The 19,810-nt window shown below is 28.1% G+C and overlaps 2 protein-coding genes across 3 annotated transcripts in view; both read right to left on the bottom strand.

Annotated features, from left to right (window-relative positions):
- The window catches only part of LOC101492889 (uncharacterized), a 53,354-nt gene that overhangs the window by 7,714 nt on the left and 25,830 nt on the right, over positions 1-19,810 (bottom strand). The gene's annotated exons all lie outside the window — the stretch shown is intronic.
- LOC101494184 (uncharacterized) lies at positions 8,921-12,184 on the bottom strand. Its single transcript, XM_004502110.4, has 3 exons — positions 11,970-12,184; positions 9,711-10,325; positions 8,921-9,362 (listed from the first exon to the last, which is right to left on the bottom strand). Exons 2-3 carry the CDS (start codon positions 10,227-10,229, stop codon positions 9,000-9,002), a joined length of 882 nt encoding a protein of 293 aa, XP_004502167.1. The 5' UTR covers positions 10,230-10,325; positions 11,970-12,184; the 3' UTR covers positions 8,921-8,999.

The following is a 19,810-nucleotide window of genomic DNA, read 5'->3' as shown; positions in this document are numbered from 1 at the left end:
TTTTCAATTGGTATTAACTCCCAATCCGATCTCGGGTCTAATTCCGGTTCCGATTCAGATTCCGGTTCCTGTTCCGCTACCAGTTCTGGATCCTGTTCCGGTAACAGTTCTGGTTCCTGTTCCGGCACCAGTTCCGACTCCGATTCCGATTCGAGTACGAATTCGGATTCGGATTCATATTCGGATTCATATTCGGATTCCGTATCCGATGCAATATATGGTTCCAGTACCAGTTCCGATAGCTTATCCGGCACCGATTTCAGCCGATTGTCATCGGAGATTTCCGGGGGTGATTGGGTGACGGGGAGCAAGAGTGAATCCATGGACATTGGGCAAGAAGGATCGAAGGAATCGCAATTATTCAAATTCACATAAACCTAACTACAGAGTCTAGTCCTCTTTAATAGGCAATAAGAAAGCTGAGTGTTTTTAGTATGGGCCTGGTCTTGTTTTTATCTCTTTTTGCATCTATCATTGTTTTTATCTCTTTTTGCATCTATCATTGTTTTTATCTATTTATCACATTTTCCTTTGTTTTGGGTGACTTATTTTTAAAAGTTACATTTTTATCTTATTTAATTATAATGTTTGGGTATTAGTCTTTTATCTTTTAAAAGCTTTACAATTATATTATTTCTTTTCATTTTTTATTAAGAAATATTGAAATGACATACAATATATGACTATTTTAAGAAAAATAGAATTCTACCATACACCCCTAAATTGATTACTCCCTCAATCAATGTGAAAATACAATCTTACCCATCAATTTTTTTAGTTTGAATATTCGAAAGTTTTCTTTCTTTTTTGGTCAGAAGGATGTATCAAATAAATAAATCAGAAACGATGCCCAAGAACGGCAACTTGGATATTACTATGGCAGAAAATGAATTCAATTTGATCAGACTAACTGCATACAAAGCCCGAGTAATAGTATTTAAAGAACAGGCTACTAAAAATGGGGCGATCTTTTCATATTTTTAACATTCACCACAAGAATAAAAATGGCCAGGAAACCAATATTAAGCATAAAGATAGGTATTGGCACATTATTGCCTTACAAAATATAAAATAATTACAAGGGATATCTTATCATATCCAATTTGTAGATATATAAATAATTTTGTTAGATAATGTTATTATATATTAGTAGTAAGAGTATTTTAGACATTTCTATTCTTTTATATATATACCTATTGTAACCATATTAACTCAAGTTTGGTTCATTGTTATAAAACCCTAGAGTGGTTGTCTCTCTTCTTTCTCTTTTCATTGTTAACATAATATCAGAGCTTTGGTTGATTTTGAAATCTACTATAAAGAAGAGAGACAACCACTCTAAGGTTTCATAACATAGAATAAACCAAACTTGAGTTAATAGGGTTACAATGAGTATATATATATATAAAAATAGAAATGTCTAAAATACCCTTACTACTAATATATAATAAGTTAATAGAAAATATATGATGGAAGTGTGAAAGAATGAAAGAGGATTGCAAACGAATGCTATTAATCAAGTATCTACCTTGAAATGTGCATAGGTTTCCCATTGTTTGTCTCTCGTGCCAATAAAATGCCTCAAAATAGAACACTACATTTATGCCTAATATGTGTGGACAATTTATAGTTTGAAATGCTCCTTAGTTGTAGAGAAGTTTGATCATATTAATGGAGAGACAAAATTTTCATGCAATGAGTAGAGTAAGTATGACTTCCTGAAAATGAGTCTATATTTGCAACTGATCACTAAAACATTTGAGATAAGATAATATTAATATTGAAAGTTTTTGTCACCAACTAATCTGTAAGGATAAGTATAGTTAGAATTGGAGTAGTCTTACCGAAATTAAAGAGGAAATGAATAGTTGTGAAAGTTGTTGAGCACGGGAGGATGGTAGAATCATTTTAATCAGCAACTATTGTTTGTGGATTTTCAATAGAGATGCGATTTGTAAAAAGCAAAATCAAAATAAAGGTTTGGAAAATGTGAAATGAATATTGTAGAGACTTGTAAAGAGTGTCATGTAAGAATATAAGTTTGTAGATTTTCAATAGAGAATTGATATAGTGTGTGAAATGCAAAAACAAAATAGAGGTATGGAAAATATAAAATAAATTGTAAAGATAATAAAGGATGCCAAGTAGAAATACAAGACTTGACATAAATGTAGATGTGATATAAGTGTAATGATATGACACATAGTGTGTAAATTGTTAATTAATAAAATTTAGAATTTGTTTTAATATATACAAATAAATTGGGAGCATACATCCTCCCTCCAAAATAAGAGATTGATACTTATTTTATATCTCCAACAATGATTAGAATGGAGGTGGCAAAACTTCACTTTCCATACACACCAGTTTAGGGCTGTTCATGGTTGGTTTTTTAAAAAACCAAATTATATCCATTTTAAAATCAACATATGGATTTAGATTTATAACTAAATCTATTATTTGGTTTAAAATTGGTTATGGTTAAATAACCAGTTTATAATTAAGCAATCGATTTTGAAAATTTTAATTTTAAAATTGATTTTTTTTTTCAAAATCGGTTAAAATAATTTGATTATTTTTTTAAAAAAATATTTATTCATAGTTTAAAAATCGGTTATTTAAAAAAATCGATTTTTCGATAATTGTTTTTAAAAAAAAATTCTCACCAAATTTTTCGAGAAAAAATTCGATTTAAAATTTTTTTGAGAAAAAAAAAGTTTTTTTTTTTTTAATTTTTTTCAGATATTTTTTCAAAAAAAAAATTCAATTTTTTTTCAAGAAATAAAATCTCAAAATTAACAAAATATTGACAGTGGATAAAAACCAAATCCAAATATAAAACACAAGTAGTTATCCAACCGGTTTATAAATAAACCGAATTTTAACTAGATATTTAAAATGGACGTGGATCCAGTTTTGGATTTGAGTCTCATAACCAGATTTTTCGCACAGCCTTACGCACCAGTACACCATCCACACCCAAATAATTAATTTCCCTTTTCACTTTGTTTTCCCATATCCCTTTTTCCTAATAGTTGAAGATTTTTGGAAAAAAGTTCACATAGAACGCGGTTATGATCTATTGTATACACCACATGTGGCAAAAGCTGATCTTTGGAAGATCAGTGGTCATTTGGACTTGTACAAAGAAAATATGTATGATCAGATGAACATTGAAGATGAGATTTATCAACTTCGACTGATGAATTGTCCTTATCATATTTTGGTATACAAAAGGAAGCTTCATTCATATCGGGATTTTCCAATCAGGGTAGCAGAATTGGGGACTGTTTATAGATATGAACTCTCTGGAAGTTTACATGGCCTTTTCCGCGTTAGAGGTTTCACACAGGTTTGCTGTTTGTAGCTAGTCAACAATCAAGACTCAGCAGGCTGTTGAGACTCTCGGTGCCAAACTGAGCTGTTTAGAGGTGCACCAGATTGAGTTGCAAAACTAGTGATCAATGATACAAACTTGAACACGATAAGCAGGGACAAAATATTAATATAATAGTTACACTGAATCATTTCATCACATACTTTGTTGAGAGGAAAGAAAAATGACAGTAAGCAATAGAGTTGATGACATTAGTTATCATTTCATCCTATCATTTTTTTTAAATGTCAAGATGACGAAATATCATTCTACTCCATCTCATACGACCACCAATCCAAACACAAAATTAAGAAATCTCGTGGTTGACCATTTTGCTAAGCTAATACAAAAGCCTTGTATGTATGGCCCTTATCATTTGGTTGGAGAAATGCCAACATTGTTGACTTATTGTGTCAGAAAATTAAGAAACAATTTTGCAGTTAGTCTTAGAAAAAGCAAATGAAAAATTCAGTGTACAAAAATGACTAATTGCTAGATTTTGTGGGCATGTTGCAAAAACTAGACTAGAATAAACAAATAATAATAAATAACAACAATAATAATTATAATAATACTTTCGATCCCAGTTATAAGAAGAAAAATAAAAATGAAAATATCGATACCAATAAACTTATTTATTATTATCATTTTTTGAATATTTTTACAAATATACTTCTCATAGAAAAATGTGAGACATTAAATACATACACTAATATTTAAAAGACAAACATTAAATGAAGATAAAAATGTCATTTAAACAATAAAAACATCTTAAAAATCACAAATTTTTCTTATAAATGAGACAAAAAGTTCTCCAAATTTTCTATTATAATTGAGATGAGAGGTAGTAATAATCATAATAATGAACATAATAATTGTTAAGTATTATATGTAAAAATTCTAAAAATGTGTGTATCGCAGCAGCTGAGCTTAAACTACCATTGCACTACTTTGAAATTCATACCATTTATGCGAAACATTGAGTATATATAATGTAAATATTATTGTGTATATACCTATCTTTATAAAATAAGAAAATTTTAGAGTGATCATGGTCACTTTCTCTACTTAAGAAGATCCGTTTTTAATTGCTCTAAATTTTATTTTTAATTCGTCTCCATCAATCTATAATTTGAGTCATCTACACCATTTTCATCTTCCTATTATTTGAGTTGAACTCGAATCCCTTGCTTCACTAGGATAATTGAACACATGCATGAATGGTGACCTGTATTATTTATTTAACATACAATTAAATGTAATATTCCAAAATTTATATTTTGAAAATATCTTTTACAATTTATGTCTTACTGTAAAAAAAAACTACAATCTTCGATTCAGCTGCCACCCTAAAATCTAATTTTTGGAAAAAAAATTACCGACGCTAATGATATTACCAATGATTGAAAAGTTAAAATTAGTACCAACAGTTTGATAAAAGCGAAGGGCTGTTGTAGTTAAATTTTTATGCAAATAAGGGTCGTTGTTGTAGTTGAAAGTGTTAATAGTGATGTTAAAATAAAAATCGATTGGATCGAAGTGATTAATAAATTATAATTAATGATGAATTATTTGGAGAATTTGAATTCATATCTTGACTAAAATAATTGTTTATCAGATGATATTTGTATTCTAACTGAATTTTAAATTATTTAGGCTTAATTGCAGTTTTGGTACTCATATTTTAGCTGAATCACGAAAGTAGTCCCTCTATTTTGTTTCTCCCAGTTTTGGTCTCATAAACAAAATTTTAGTAAAAAACTTGATGAAATAACAACTTTTTGCACTTATTTAAGCTACACTACGCATCCAAATCTCATGGTGCAACAATTGTACCTGAAATCTAAGAGCATAAATGGTATGATATGGCTTAAAAAATGACATTTCATCAAATTTTTGACTAAAATTATGTTTAAGGAACCAAAACTAGGGAGAAATAAAATAGGGGGACTACTTTTGTGATTCAGCTAAAATAAAGGGACTAAAATTGCAATTAAGCCAATTATTTAACTATTTTTTAAAAAAATTGAAGGGGTAAGACAAAAAGAAGAAATAGAGATTTCTCGAAAATATAGATGCATAATAAATATTAAAGAGTAAACTGCATTTTTGAATCCTAAAATTGCAAGTCTATGTCAATTTGGTACTTCAAAATTTATGAAATACAAATTGTTTTTCTAAGTTATCTAACGCCAGTCAAAATACTTACCTTATTAAGTAACTATCTTATATATTTTGATGTGTCACGTTAAGTGACACAATGACTTGTCCATGTTGATGTCACATCACCAGAAACAATAAACATGTATTTTTTTTTTATGTGCGTTGGACTTTCGTCATCAGAACCCTAAAATCAATTAAGATAGATGAGAAGTCCATTACAACAAAATTTATTTATGTAGAAAATATAATTGAATTATTTGAATTGTTTTTTCAAACAACAAATTTAATAATTATTGTAAATCAATTGTTTTATCCAAAACAACAAAATTTATAAATGAAAGACGATGAGTGTTAACAGTATTTTCTTTAACATAATACACTTTATAGTCGATTCTATTTGATTGGTTAAAATTTACGTAAATCTCCATCAAAATATTAAGGTCCCATATCGATTTGGTGGAAACTATATATATTTAATCAATCAAATAGACTAAAGAATGTTTAATTAACATTATTTATCCAATGACAATCTTAAATTATCAATTACAACTTCAGTTCTTTGTTAATTGTCATTTTTGGTTTATTTTAACATACCAACGAAACTAATAAAAAATGTTGTGTTAGGCGTTTTAGAAAATTATTCTCCATTCCTATAGTTTAGGCAGCATTTATAAATAATGTGCTCAAAAGTGTGAAAAAAATGTTGTCAAAGTTAATAGGCAACGCTCCGAATGAGATGCGCAAAAAATGTTGTATATTCTCTTTGACAACATTTTTTTCATGTTTTGACAATATTTTTCAAGTGTTGTTAAAAAATAAAAATGTTGTAGTGGGATTTTGTCCAAATAAAAAATATACATCTTTTATTGTTTTAGTTGAACTCGAATCTCTTCCTTCACTAGGATAATTGAACACATGCATGAATGATAACTTGTATTATTTATTTAATATACAATTAAATGTAATATTCAAAAGTTATATTTTAGAAATATCTTTTACAATTAATGTCTTACTATAAAAAAAAAAAACAAAAAATACACTCTTCGATTCAAGTTGCCACCCTAAAATCTAATGTTTGGAAATTTTTTTACCCACACTAAAGATATTGTCAATGATCGAAAAGTTAAAATTAGTACAACAATAGGATAAAAGCGAAGGGATGTTGTAGTTAATTTTTTGCAAATAAGGGTTGCTGTTGTACTTGAAAGTTTTAATAGTGATGTCAAAATAAAAATTGATTGGACTAAAGTGATTAATACATTATAGTTAATGATGAATTGTTTGGAGAATTTGAATTCATACCTTGAGTGACATAATTCTTTATTAGATGTTATTTGTGTTTTGACTGAATTTCATATTACTTAATTATTTATAAAAAAAAATTGAAGGGGTAAGACAAAAAGAAGAAAAAGAGATTTCTCCAAAATATAAATGGATAATAAATGTTAAAGAGTAAACTGCAATTTTGAATCTTAAAATTGCTACTATATGTCAATTTGATACTTCAATATTAATGATATATCAAATTGTTTTTTTTAAATTATCTAACGCCAATCAAAATACTTATCTTATTAAGTAGTTATCTTATAGATCATGATGTGTCACGTTAATTGACACAATGACTTCTCTATGTTGATGCCATGTCACCCAAAATACTAAACATACGTTGTTTTTTTTTTTTTTTATGTGTGTCGGACTTTCATCATTAGAACCCTAAAACCAATCAACAACATTTATACATGTAGGAAAATTAATTAAAACATTTGAATTGTTTGTTCAAACAACAAATTTAATAAATATTGTGAAACAATTATTTTATCCAAACAACAAAATTTATAAATGAAAGACAATGAGTGTTAACAATATATTCTTTAATATAGTACACTTTCTAGCCAATTCTATTTGATTAGTTAAAATTTAAATAACTTCCTATCAAAGTATATGGGTCTTATATCAATTTGGTGAAATATATGTATACTTTAAACAATCAATAAGATTGTATTAGAAAAAGAGTGTTATGTTAATATTATTCATGAAAAATATGATTTAATGCAATTAAACCATTTGAAGTTCTTATAAATTTAAATTCCCTAAAACTTTCGATTACTTTATCCAATCAGGATCTTAAGTTATCAATCACAATTTCAGTTCTTTTTTAATTGTCATTTTTGATTTTTTTTTAACATACCAACGAAACTAATAAATTTTGTTATCTTTCAGAATTTTTTTAACTACTATGTCCTTAACCCTTTATTATCTCATTTCACAATTTTCTCTATTTGGAATAATTAATTAGGAATAATTTTGTCAAACCAGTAACTAAAATTACTTTGAAAATGACAAATAAAAAGGAACAACTTTTTTTTTTATTAAAAAAATTACCCTTAAAAAAGGATGGAGTAAAAATCAAATAAAAAAATATTTGAGAACAAACAAAATATCAAGTATAAACCTATTAAAATTATTATCCTTTTTAAAAAAAATAAAAGAGTCTTATGTGGAAATAGTAAGAAAGGTATATAAGATAACATATTTTGGTGGGATGTATATATATTTTAACAAATCAAATATAATGTCTTAAAAAATATATATTAAAAAGTGTGTTGCTAACATTAAATAATTAAGAATACTTTTGTCAAACTATTAATTAATATTATTTTGAACTTTAAAAATGACAAATAAAAAATTTCTTACAGAGTGACCCTTAAAAAAGGATAGTGTACAAAACAAATCAAAAAAAGTACTTGATTGAGAACAAGCAAAATATCATGTAAAACCTATTAAAATTGTTATACTTTGTAAAAAGAAACAAAAAAAAAAAAACCTATGTGGAAATAGTAAGAACGGTGTATGACATCTACTTGTTTTAGTCGCAATCCACTACTTGAATTCTGCCTTTTGCCTGCGGATTTTCCTGCGGATTTAAGCAAATATTCCGCAGGAAAGCATGTTATCTGCGGATTTCCCGGCGGAACCTTATCCCCACGTAAAACCTTCGTGGATAATTGTTACCTGAGGATTTCACTATCCGCAGGTAAATTACTTGCGGATAAATCCGCAGGTAAATTACTTGCGGATAAATCCGCAGGAAAATCAAATAAAATCCGCAGCAAAGTTTAAAAAAACTTTAGGCAATTTTTTACGACTTTTCATGCAGAAATATTTGCAGCACAGTTCCTACAAATATATTTCGTATGAAAATCTGCAGGTATATCCATTGCACCAACCATATCTTTCGCATTAAAATCCGCAGGTAATTTCGTATAAAAATAATTTTCAAAAAGGAATCCACATGCTTAAATTTCCACATTAAATGAATTTGTATGATTTTTTATTTATATAAAAATTTTAACTAAAAATATATGAAAATATTATTATAAATACATTTTTAAAATATTTAATATTAATCTTCAATTGAAATACTATTGCAATAATCCAAAATAAAATTTATATCATGTTTTCAAATCAAACATGATATAATGTCTATATACAATGTCTTTTCAATTGCCAAACTTCCTAAATATGAACTTCTTTTGGCTCCTTGGTTTGGAACCCCTTGTACTTTACCAAGTCCAGTGCTGTAGAATTTCAAATTGCCTGATTTATTGATTTCAGTTTCTTTAGCATCACCGAGCAACTTCACGCCCTGAAATGGAGATTGTGGTTTACTTCTGCAGGGAGATATGCCTGCAGCAGCAGCTCGTGAACGCCGAAAGGGAGAGAGTCTACCTGGAAGCTCGTCCGAAAAACCAAACCTGTTTGATTCAATCTCAAGTGGTGCAACTTCATTGCTTGACTTGTTCTTGTGAATTGCTTCCCAAGCCTGCATCAAAGATTTATATGGCTGTGAGTAAATATGCTGAAAACATGTATTAGATAATAACTGATGATAGTTCACTAACTAGTACATGATCTAACTAGCTAGTATAACTAACTTTTTACATCTAATAGATCCTCTAGTTAGTTTGTTATTTTCTTTATTCGCTAGTTCACAATTATCCTATAAATACTAATGTATCATCATCATTCCTTTTTAATATTCCTATCATTTGATCAATGAAATCACTGAGGTTATTCAGAATAATTCATAACTGTCATACCAGTAATAACATGTTCATTGATAAAGATGCTTATTAACAAAAAAAAGGATTGAATGGTGCATTGTTTTTACCTTCTTTACTGCTGGAACTGGACTAAAAGATCTAATATGAGAGCTTTTGTTAGTTTTTCCAACCTCAGAAGCAGAAATCAAGGGACCTTGGTTCTTCATTTTAATTCCAGCCACAGGATTTAACAAGGACAATGAATTCCTAATATGTAAATTAGGTAACAAACCACATCCTTTACTCAACATACTCGCAGAATTGTCATTGTCATAAACATCACCTTCATCTTCACTTTCATCGTCTTGAACTTGACCAGTATATGGTATAATATCAGTGGTGTGTTTATTAACCAGGGGCTTCTTTGCATTCTGAACCAATTTGTTAATATCTCTAAGCTGTTGTTCCACTAGTACTACAGATTGCTTTTTTGAAGAATATTGAGAAGGTTGTATTGTCATAGCCTTTGCAGCCGGCAAAAACCGATTCATCATGAATTCTCTTGTTTGTTGATCTGTAGAAAATGTTCCAAACTTCTTCGCATCAAAATTATCTAATCCACTAACACCACTCACACTGCAATTCATAGAGAATGATTATGTATGTGACATTGGTAAATCACTCCGTTTTTCAAAGTTGCGTCGCACCATGTCGTTCAAAGTTGGGGGCCATGTAAACCTTTTCTGTAATGGAAAAAACAGAAATAATGGGAGAAGGTAAACAAAATAGATGAACAAAACATAAACAATATCTTACACAAATCATTCTAGGAATCAGGCTAGTTGAGAAATTAAAAACCATACAATACATAAGCTAACTTAAACATGCTGATATCATCAGTTAAGATAACTGACTAATATATGTTGAGGGAAAAGGTATCAAAAAGTATTTAGAGCACAAAGGACAAACAAGCACATCAATCAGTACTTAATCATATTCAGGCCAATGAGTCTATGCATCATTAGTTGAAAACACAGTTAGGAATCCAAGCAAATGACAATCAAACTATATAGTGGTTAAAAATACATAGAAATCCAATCAATCTGTGTTTTTAGGACATGTGGCCAGCCTCATCAATCATGACCACCTTCTTCTGCTCCCTTACATTACATTCATTTACTTCTGCCAGTTGTGGAGTAACTAGTCTCAGTCTTTTTGTCCTTCAATTCTATCAGATAATGCTTGCTCACCTTCTAACTATATTTCCTCACTTTATGGCCTACTTAGCTCTTACTCATTCTTCTTAATCATAATTTCTATTTCACAACTTTTTCTATTATCCACCTATACCCAAAACAATTGTTATTTCTTTCAATTATGCAATGCTGTTATATACCCGATATCTCATATCTCTCAAACTGCTCTCTAAAATATAAATTTCTTATTTTAGTCTCTAATTAATATCTTAACAAGTTTTTAGTATTTTCATATACTTTATAGACTAATTTGGAGAGAGAGTGATATCTTAGTGACTAATTAAGAGGATTCAGATTGAGTGCAGTCGGTAAATTTGGATCGTTAGGAGGAAAAGCAACAGATTTTTTTCAGGTTTATAACAATAAAGCTATTCATTCCAAATCTAGTATCCCAAAAGAGTACCCTATTTCATCTTTTAATCTTCAATCTCATGAAGCAAAGCACCTTGCTTCTAAGAGAAAGTTGGAGTTTGGAAGTGGTGTTCTTTTCTACAACAGAGGTTGTGTGACAATAAAAGAAAAGTACGACAAAATAACAGCGGCTCACCATGATTTTACCAATCCCACCGTGAAATCAAACATGTAGTCACTAAAACAAGTTTGTTATTACAATCAAAAGAATACTACTGCTAATCTAGCCAAAGTTCAGCCATTCCCTTACGACCAACTACTGTCAAATTCTATTCACATCAACGAGAATTTATCAATATTAAATAAAATAAAAACTAAGATTTAGAAAGTTAAATACAAGTCACTTGAACAAATGGTGATGGAGTTTCCAATTATTGACAATCATTAACACACTTTTTAGCACTGGTATTAACTTCTATATTGCAAGCTCATACAAATCATAATTAAAAAAAAGAAGAAGAAAAAACGAATATGAGAATCTGAAATGAACATCACACACTAAGTAGATGCAAATCAAACATAAGTAAAACGAAATATGTGACAAGCGTAGGGAACTTTTATCAGCACAAAAAGTAGATGCAAGCAAACTGAAAGTAAATAATTCGTAAGAAGAAACGAAATATGTGATAAGTACAGGCAAATCAAACGAAATCTGAGTGCAAGTAGCAACTTGAAAAATAAATCTATGTGTTGAACAAACGAAATCAAAGGAAAACTTACAAACGAAGAGCGGGAGGATGATGCGCGCGCGATAGATGAGAAGCGACGAGGCTACGATGACTATGGTTGAGATGCGGTGGCGAGGTGTGACGGTGGTGATTTGAGATGCGACGGTGATGTGTGAGAGTGGTGGGTTAAGAATACGCGAGTGTGACGGTGTGAGGGTTTTGTTCCGATAGGCCTAAATTGAGAGTTTTTTATGAACAATTTGTTTTAGAGTTAGCCCTAAATTGTTAGTTATGCAAAAATAGGTCATTGATACATTTCTTTTTTAGCAAAATATGTCTTTGTAACAAAAAAATTTCTTAAAAATATTGAATAATTTTAATGTTTATACATGATTTTTCTTTACTTTTTTATAAACAAATATAATAATTATATTTTTTGAGAATTTCTATAGTAAATTTAAAAATTAATTTATTTTGATATCATCAAACTAAATCGTGAATGGTTAAATAATATGTCAATTAGTTTGACTATATTTTAAATTTAATATCGTTAAATTTTTAAGTTTTATCTTTTAATTCTATTTTCAAATAACATTTTTTGACATAATTTTAATTAAAAATAAAATTTTATTTATGAAAACAATTTATTTAATTACTGAGTTCAAAATTAAATAGAGAAATTTATCAAAACTCTTAATTCAATGAATTTAATAGACATTATATACTATAACATTTAAAAATTACAATAATATTACTAGTGGAGCAGGTTCGGGTGAAGAAATATAACACTCCAAATCATTTGTGTTCCAAATTTTAATTTGGGGAAAAATCCAAACCCAACACTAAATCAAAACTAATTTTCCTTTCCAAATCAAGATGGATTCAAATGCATACTACGAGTCCGAATTATATTATCATCTTTAATTGTGGAACTTGTCTTATATTTTTTATTTGTTTAAAAAGTAATTCTACCTTATTTATATAAAAATAAAATCATAAAAATTGACATAAAATTTACCTGCGGAATTTCCTAAGAATAAAATATTTTAACTTTGCAACGAATTTGCTGCGGAATTTGCTACGGAATTTGCTAGGGACATTTACCGCAGATAAATCCTAAGGAAAAAGTATGAACGTTGCTGCGGAAAAATAGTCGTATATTTTAATCGATTATAGATAATTTATCAAATTTCTTGTAGAGGCATTCATATATATTTTAATCGATTATAGCGAGTGTGTTAGAAAATATCTATTAAATAATGTATTATAGTATTATTCATAAAAAAACATTATTTATAAATGAAGAGAATACAATTAAAACATTTGAATTTATTAAAATTTTAAATTACTTTATCCAAATGTACTTTTAAAGTATCAATTACGACCTCGGTTCATTTTTAATGGTTAATTCTGGTTTTTTTACATATATCAATGAAACTAATAAATTTTGTTATTTTTTTATAAAACTTTATTTTTACCTACAATATAATTAATTATTTATTATTTTATTTCACAATTTTTACTTTCTACAATGAATAATTAAAGATAATTTATCAAATTAATAATTAATATTATTTTAAACTTTGGAAGCGATAAAAAAAAAGAAATAATTTTTTTCTAAATAAGCTACTTTAAAAAGATGGAGTAAAAAAACATGAGAACTAGCAAAATATAAAGTATAAACCTATTAAAATTGCTATAGATTCTAAAATAAATAATTTGAGCTAAATGGTTGAATGTATTGAAGAATAAAAATATCAAAATTCAAATCTTAATAATGAAGAAAATTAGTATTTAATTAAAATACGCATGTAAAATGAAAAATTGATTAAATGAAAAGAGAGAGAAGAGTGAATGCGTTAAAAATACTTATAGTGATTGATTGTATATGTTCACATTTTTTTAAATTTTAAAACTCAATGTTCATCTCTATCAAAGTGAGTTTATAATTAAGTGATAAATTGTAAATTGATAAAATTTAAATGTTATATAAGACAATTAATAATAATGACATTATTGTTATTAATAATAATTTTTTATTCTGTACTTTTTTTTTAAAATAGTCTTATCAATTACAATTTTTTTTAATTATCTCAACACGCATTGACGGTGTGAATGTTTGTTATACATACATTCAACCAAATCTCATAATAGTGTCACATTCTTAAATTATAATTTAATAAATGTGTAGAATTTTTTTTCATTAATATATAAATGAAATACTTAAAACATGGAAATTCCATCATCATCATATCTACACCCAGTTACCTATACACGGTTTTATTCAGTCAGTTGTGAAAAAGAAAGATTTGATTTGTGACCTTTTAATGAATTTGCACAGGGGTGCATAAGATTTTGTTTGTCTCGCGAATCCGTCTTAGTCCATAAGCAAGGGAGATGAGTCTGATCCAATGATAAAATAGAAAAGACTGAGTTTGGAACACACCACGGGTTATTCATCTGAAGTTACTTTTAAAACAAATGATTATTTTTTGTTATTATTTTATGCGATTATTAATTCCGTCTCTAACAAAATACCAATCGAATAACTAACTTAGTAATTTATAGTTTATAAAACAATATTATGAGTTATTTTTCTTGAATGAGTTGGCAAGTGATAAGACTTAATATAATTTTCTTTATGTTTAATTTATTTTTCTAAAAGAAAACATAAAGATTACTATTTGACGTTTCGTCTTGAGACCAACTTCATCTTGTTTTTATTTTGTCACGTCCTTCATGAACCCTCAACTCATCGGATTTGATCGGGTGAAGGGACATGTTAAGGTCTAAAATTTGGTCCGATCAAATATTATAACCTAATAATGAACACACCAAATCCGACCTAACCCGTGATTTGTTGACACCTAAATTTGAGGCAAATACAAATACTAGGGATAACAACACAATTCATATACGTATCTACCCGAACTCGTCCCAATTTAGGTGGGGAAAACCGGTTTTAATTGGATGTAGATACAAATGTTAATTTTCCTCAAAATTAAAACTCAAGGATAGAAACGGATTTCCCGTACTTAAACGCGCTCTGTTAGTAATATTAATGTCATTGTTAAACTTTATATACATATATATTTAATATATTTAATTTTTTAAAAATATTAAAATTATAATTTTTTACTATAAAAATATAATTTTAGTATTTTCAATTTTATTATTATATAATAATAATTATTTTAATATATTAATTATAATAAAAATAATTTTTAAATTTATAATTTTATATATATATATATATATATATATATATATATATATATATATGAATGAATGAATGCAGGTACAGAAAATCTAAATCTCACAACAGTCACATATGTGAATTTAAATTTTACACCAAATAAAACTCACCCCGCCCCCGTTATGATGCCTAACTAATGATGCTTGCCCGATGTACTACACAAAAACGGCCAGATTGAAAACAAATTTATATTTTTGTCCTTTTGTATTTGAATTTCAGTGAATGCTATAAATGTGATCAGTCAAAATAAACATATAACTTTTGTGGTTAATGGATGGTGAAAAAATTCTTTATATTAATAATATATCTTGCCTCATAACTCTTTGGAAAGTGAGGTCTTGGAAATTTATAATAGGTCTCTTGAAAAAATTACTATGGGTTGCATCTTTTGCTTTAAAACTAATGAAATGCAAACCACCAATAACAACATGCACGAGTTGTCTTGACAAGGTGATTAAACACAAATTTTGCACCCTAAATGAGAAAAAGAAAAAACAGAAGAATAATTAAGTTGATGAATGAAAATCATATAAATAAAAGTGAATATTAAGTGGTCTACTATAAAACAATTTTTAAAATAACAACGATTAGAAGTAATGACTTATAACTCTCTTTATTTATATCTGAATAAGATAATGACATGATTGATATCAATTCAAAACACATATTTATTTGATTTTTATTTTTTATCAAATTGAGTATCATTTAACTTATTATCTTAATCATAAAAATAAGATGACTACTAGTATCTATTTCTAAGAGACGTTGTTTAGTTTTGTTAGAGTTTTAAATAAATATTTTTTAAAATTGGTCCATGATATACCATAGTTGATATTATAATTTGCTATAAATAGTCATTAAGTCTTAACTCAATTAGTAAATGCATTGGATTGAACGTTTTGTCTCGGATTAGAAATGAGACTTGACACTTATATGAGTTAATTATGGTGGAATTTATCATTTTTTTAAAATTAAAAAAAAATTGTTATAAATATATTGATGGTTAAGTAGTTTAGGCTTTAGAACCTTATTGTCTTTACTGGACTTGTCCAAAACAAGTTTGGAGAAGGAAAAAGGAAGTTGATGGAGATCTTTAGTTATGGTAATGGGTGTGACACCACCAACTAATTCTGCTATTGCTAGAGTGACGGTAACATCAAAGGATTGTCGATAATCAAAGTTAAAGAGCTTATATATTAAATAAATTAAGTGAAATATAAAATTTAAAACAAAACTAGATGCATATATACATACACTAAGGTAGGGGTGGGCAGATCCATTGACCCGTCCAAAAATTGAGTAATTTGAAATCGATTAAACCAATACTCATGCATATATACATACATTTAGGTAGGGGTGGACAGATCCATTGACCCGTTCAAAACTCGAGTAACCTGAAATCGATTAAACCCATACTCACCCGATAATGAATACATAGCGGTAATACCCATGTACTGTTTTAAAATGTAGACGCATGTTGCACTGATTAAATAGGAATTGCGAAATAATCAATGCTTGCATTTTTAGTGGACAATAAAAATTGTGGAATACAAATGTTTTTTATTGGAATAATTAATTAATGCAGTCATAGACACAACTTTATGATATAAATTTTTGTTAAAATAATGCCACAAAATACAAGAATTATAATAAGTGTAAGGATTTTAAAATTAAAAAACTATTGCTTTACTTCATTTGAAATCTTAGTACCTGTCAAAAAAACCTAGATGCACAACTTCACCTCCTCTCCTTACTTTGCCGCCTTGTTGAAGTTATCATCGATTTCGCTTTTATTTATGACTTTCTGGCGACGAAAACTAGAGGATAACTATTTGTTCTTCTTCATCATTGTTTGCGTCTTCTTCTTTTTATTTCTGCTCGAAACTTAGTTTTCTCTGTTCTGTTTTTCTTGTTCAAGTTTTTATTGTATTTTTGTGTTGGTTTGTTTGATACAGATGTGATCTGAGGGAGTTGATGTTTTTTGTATTTGGATCTTTTACCGGTTGTTTGAAATTTACTCTTAACAATCCTATCCGTAAACCCGTCAAACCATAAGACATGTGACCCGTCTTACCTATATACAAAAACGGACGGAAGTAGACCGACAAATTTCACCTACGATTTCTATCAGATTGGCATTTTGCACTCGAACTCTCCCGTTGTCCACCCTTATACTTAGGTTGTGACTGCATTCATCTTACTCAACCATAACGACTCTAATTTTTGCTTCTTCTGATATAATTATTATTACATTAATATTTATTTTGTCACATGGATAATAAATATGATGATCGATCACATTAGTTTGTACTATTCCCTTCTTCTCTCGGTAGTATCATTATTATAATATGTATTTTGTTATGAAAAAATAAGTATATTATATATATATATATATATATATATATATATATATATAAATTAATTTAATTTTAGATGATAATTTAGTCTTTTATTTATTTTTTTAATTAAATATTACTTAACTTTGAGTAACAAATAGATTTTTTATGTCTTAAAATATCAATATTATTATTCTTTTTTTTTTTTATAGAAATTCAGAAAATTAATCATTATCTTCAAATAAAACTTAGAAAATTAAGTATTATCTTTAACAAAATTCATATCTTCATCAAATTTGTAACTCAAATATTCAAATAAACTCATATTTTTATCTACAACAACAACATCAAATCCATCGAAAAAGTAATTCACATTTTATGTTAATGAATGATAGAAAGAAAAAAAAGGATATTCTCTTAATTATTTTGAGATCAAATCTTTAAGTGTGAGATTTTTATTTGACGAATTTAATGTTATTGGAATTGAAAATATAAATTTATTTTAAAATTTGAGTGACGTATTTGATGAATATATGAATTTTTTTGAAATTGTTAATGAATTTTCTATAATTTGTTTGATGATGATAAATCTTCTAAATTTATGTAAAAAAAAATATTATTGATATTTTAAAATATAAAAGTTAAATAAATGATCAAATAAAAAAGATTAATTAATTATTGTAAGACCCATAATTTTAAAGTATACTTTATGTATTTTAGTGTATTTTTGGTATTGAACTCGGAGGCTTTTTAGCCAAAGTTATTAATATTTTGGAGTTTATATGACCAAAAAGATATTTTGATGGCCGATTAAAATTACTCGTCGATAAATGAATTAAATTAACTGCGGTGAATCTTTTACGAAAAATTTAATGCGTTATGGGTGAAATGGTAATTTATCAAATATCTAGATATTTTGAGATATTTGTTAAAATTAATTAATATATATAGAAAGAAAAGGAAAAGAAGGAAAAAGGAAAGAAATAGAAGGAAGGAAAAAGGAAGAAAGGAAAACCAAAAGAAAACTGAAAAGCGTTTTCCTCTCTCTCTGTCTCGCGCGCTCATCTCACTCCTTCCTCCATTGTTATTCATTTTTTTGCTTTCTTTGCTTCCTTTAAGTTCGAGAATTGAAACCCAATGCTAGTGGGTGAGAAAGATCAAGTTCCAAATTCCTTCCTCCTTCTCGGATTCGAAAACGGAGTTAGGGATTTCAAAACCATCAAACACAAACCTCCCCGTTTCATTTAGATCTAAGCTTCGTTCCGCGAAGAGATAGAAGGGAAAGTTGCTCACTACCATGCTACGGTGCTAGGGAACCAACTTTGAAGGCGACGTTGCGAGCGAAGATTTTACCGGATTTACTCGCGGTACCGAAATCGAACGTGAAAGCTAACGTGAAGGTAATGGCTCCTTCCAAACTTCTAGTTTGCATTTAGGGACTTATCTGTGGTTGTGTGGAAAAGAATTTTGTTAGGGTTGAAGTGTTGAGTTGGGGGAAAATGAATCTAAGGCTTTATGGGTAAAATCTTAGAGTTAGGTTTTGGTTATATTGATGAATGTTTCGTGGAAAATGAATTTAAACTCATTTATGTATGATTTTGAGTAAATGAAACTTGTTGTGTTTGAGTGGTGGATCGTGTTGATTTGTGTTCGTCGTATTTGACGTGTTCTTAATTAATACTGATGAAATTTGATATGTGTATGGTTGGATTTTGTGGAGAAATGAATTGATGTGTTTTGGTGTGGATCGTGGATTGAATTTGATAATATGTTTGAGTTTGTTTTGTGTGGAATTTGAAAACCATTAGAGTTAAACGAGTATTAAGAATGGGGAATATCTTAATGTCTACATTTACTTAACGTTGTCGTGAAAATCGTTTAAGTTAAACGAGTATTAAGAATGGAGAATCTCTTAATATTTATGTTTACTTAATGTTTGTTTGAAAATCGTTTAAGTTAAATGAGTATTAAGAATGGGGAATCTCTTAATGTCTTGTTTACTTAATGTTCGTTTTGGAAATTGTTTAAGTTAAAAAAGTATTAAGAATGGGGAATCTCTTAATATTTCTGTTTACTTAATGTTTGTTTTGAAAAAAGTTTAAGTTAAAAGAGTATTCAGAATGGGGAATGTCTTAATATTTCTGTTTGCTTAATGTTTGTTGTGAAAATCGTTTAAGTTAAAAGAGTATTAAGAATAGGGAATCTCTTAATATTTTTGTTTGCTTAATGTTTGTTGTGAAAATCGTTTAAGTTAAAAGAGTATTAAGAATGGGGAATCTCTTAATATTTATGTTTACTTAA

The sequence above is a fragment of the Cicer arietinum genome, chromosome 5 (assembly GCF_000331145.2).
Source record: "Cicer arietinum cultivar CDC Frontier isolate Library 1 chromosome 5, Cicar.CDCFrontier_v2.0, whole genome shotgun sequence".
NCBI classification, from domain to species: domain Eukaryota; kingdom Viridiplantae; phylum Streptophyta; class Magnoliopsida; order Fabales; family Fabaceae; genus Cicer; species Cicer arietinum.
Note: the sequence above shows the minus strand (reverse complement) of the source record. Positions and strands in the feature narration are given on the sequence as shown.

Excerpts from the sequence above, each read along its gene's own strand:
- LOC101494184 (XM_004502110.4), bottom strand. The coding sequence starts at position 10,229 with ATGAATTGCAGTGTGAGTGGTGTTAGTGGATTAGATAATTTTGATGCG. Across the intron at positions 9,363-9,710 it reads CAGTTCCAGCAGTAAAGAAG|GCTTGGGAAGCAATTCACAA; the intron begins GTAAAAACAATG and ends TCTTTGATGCAG.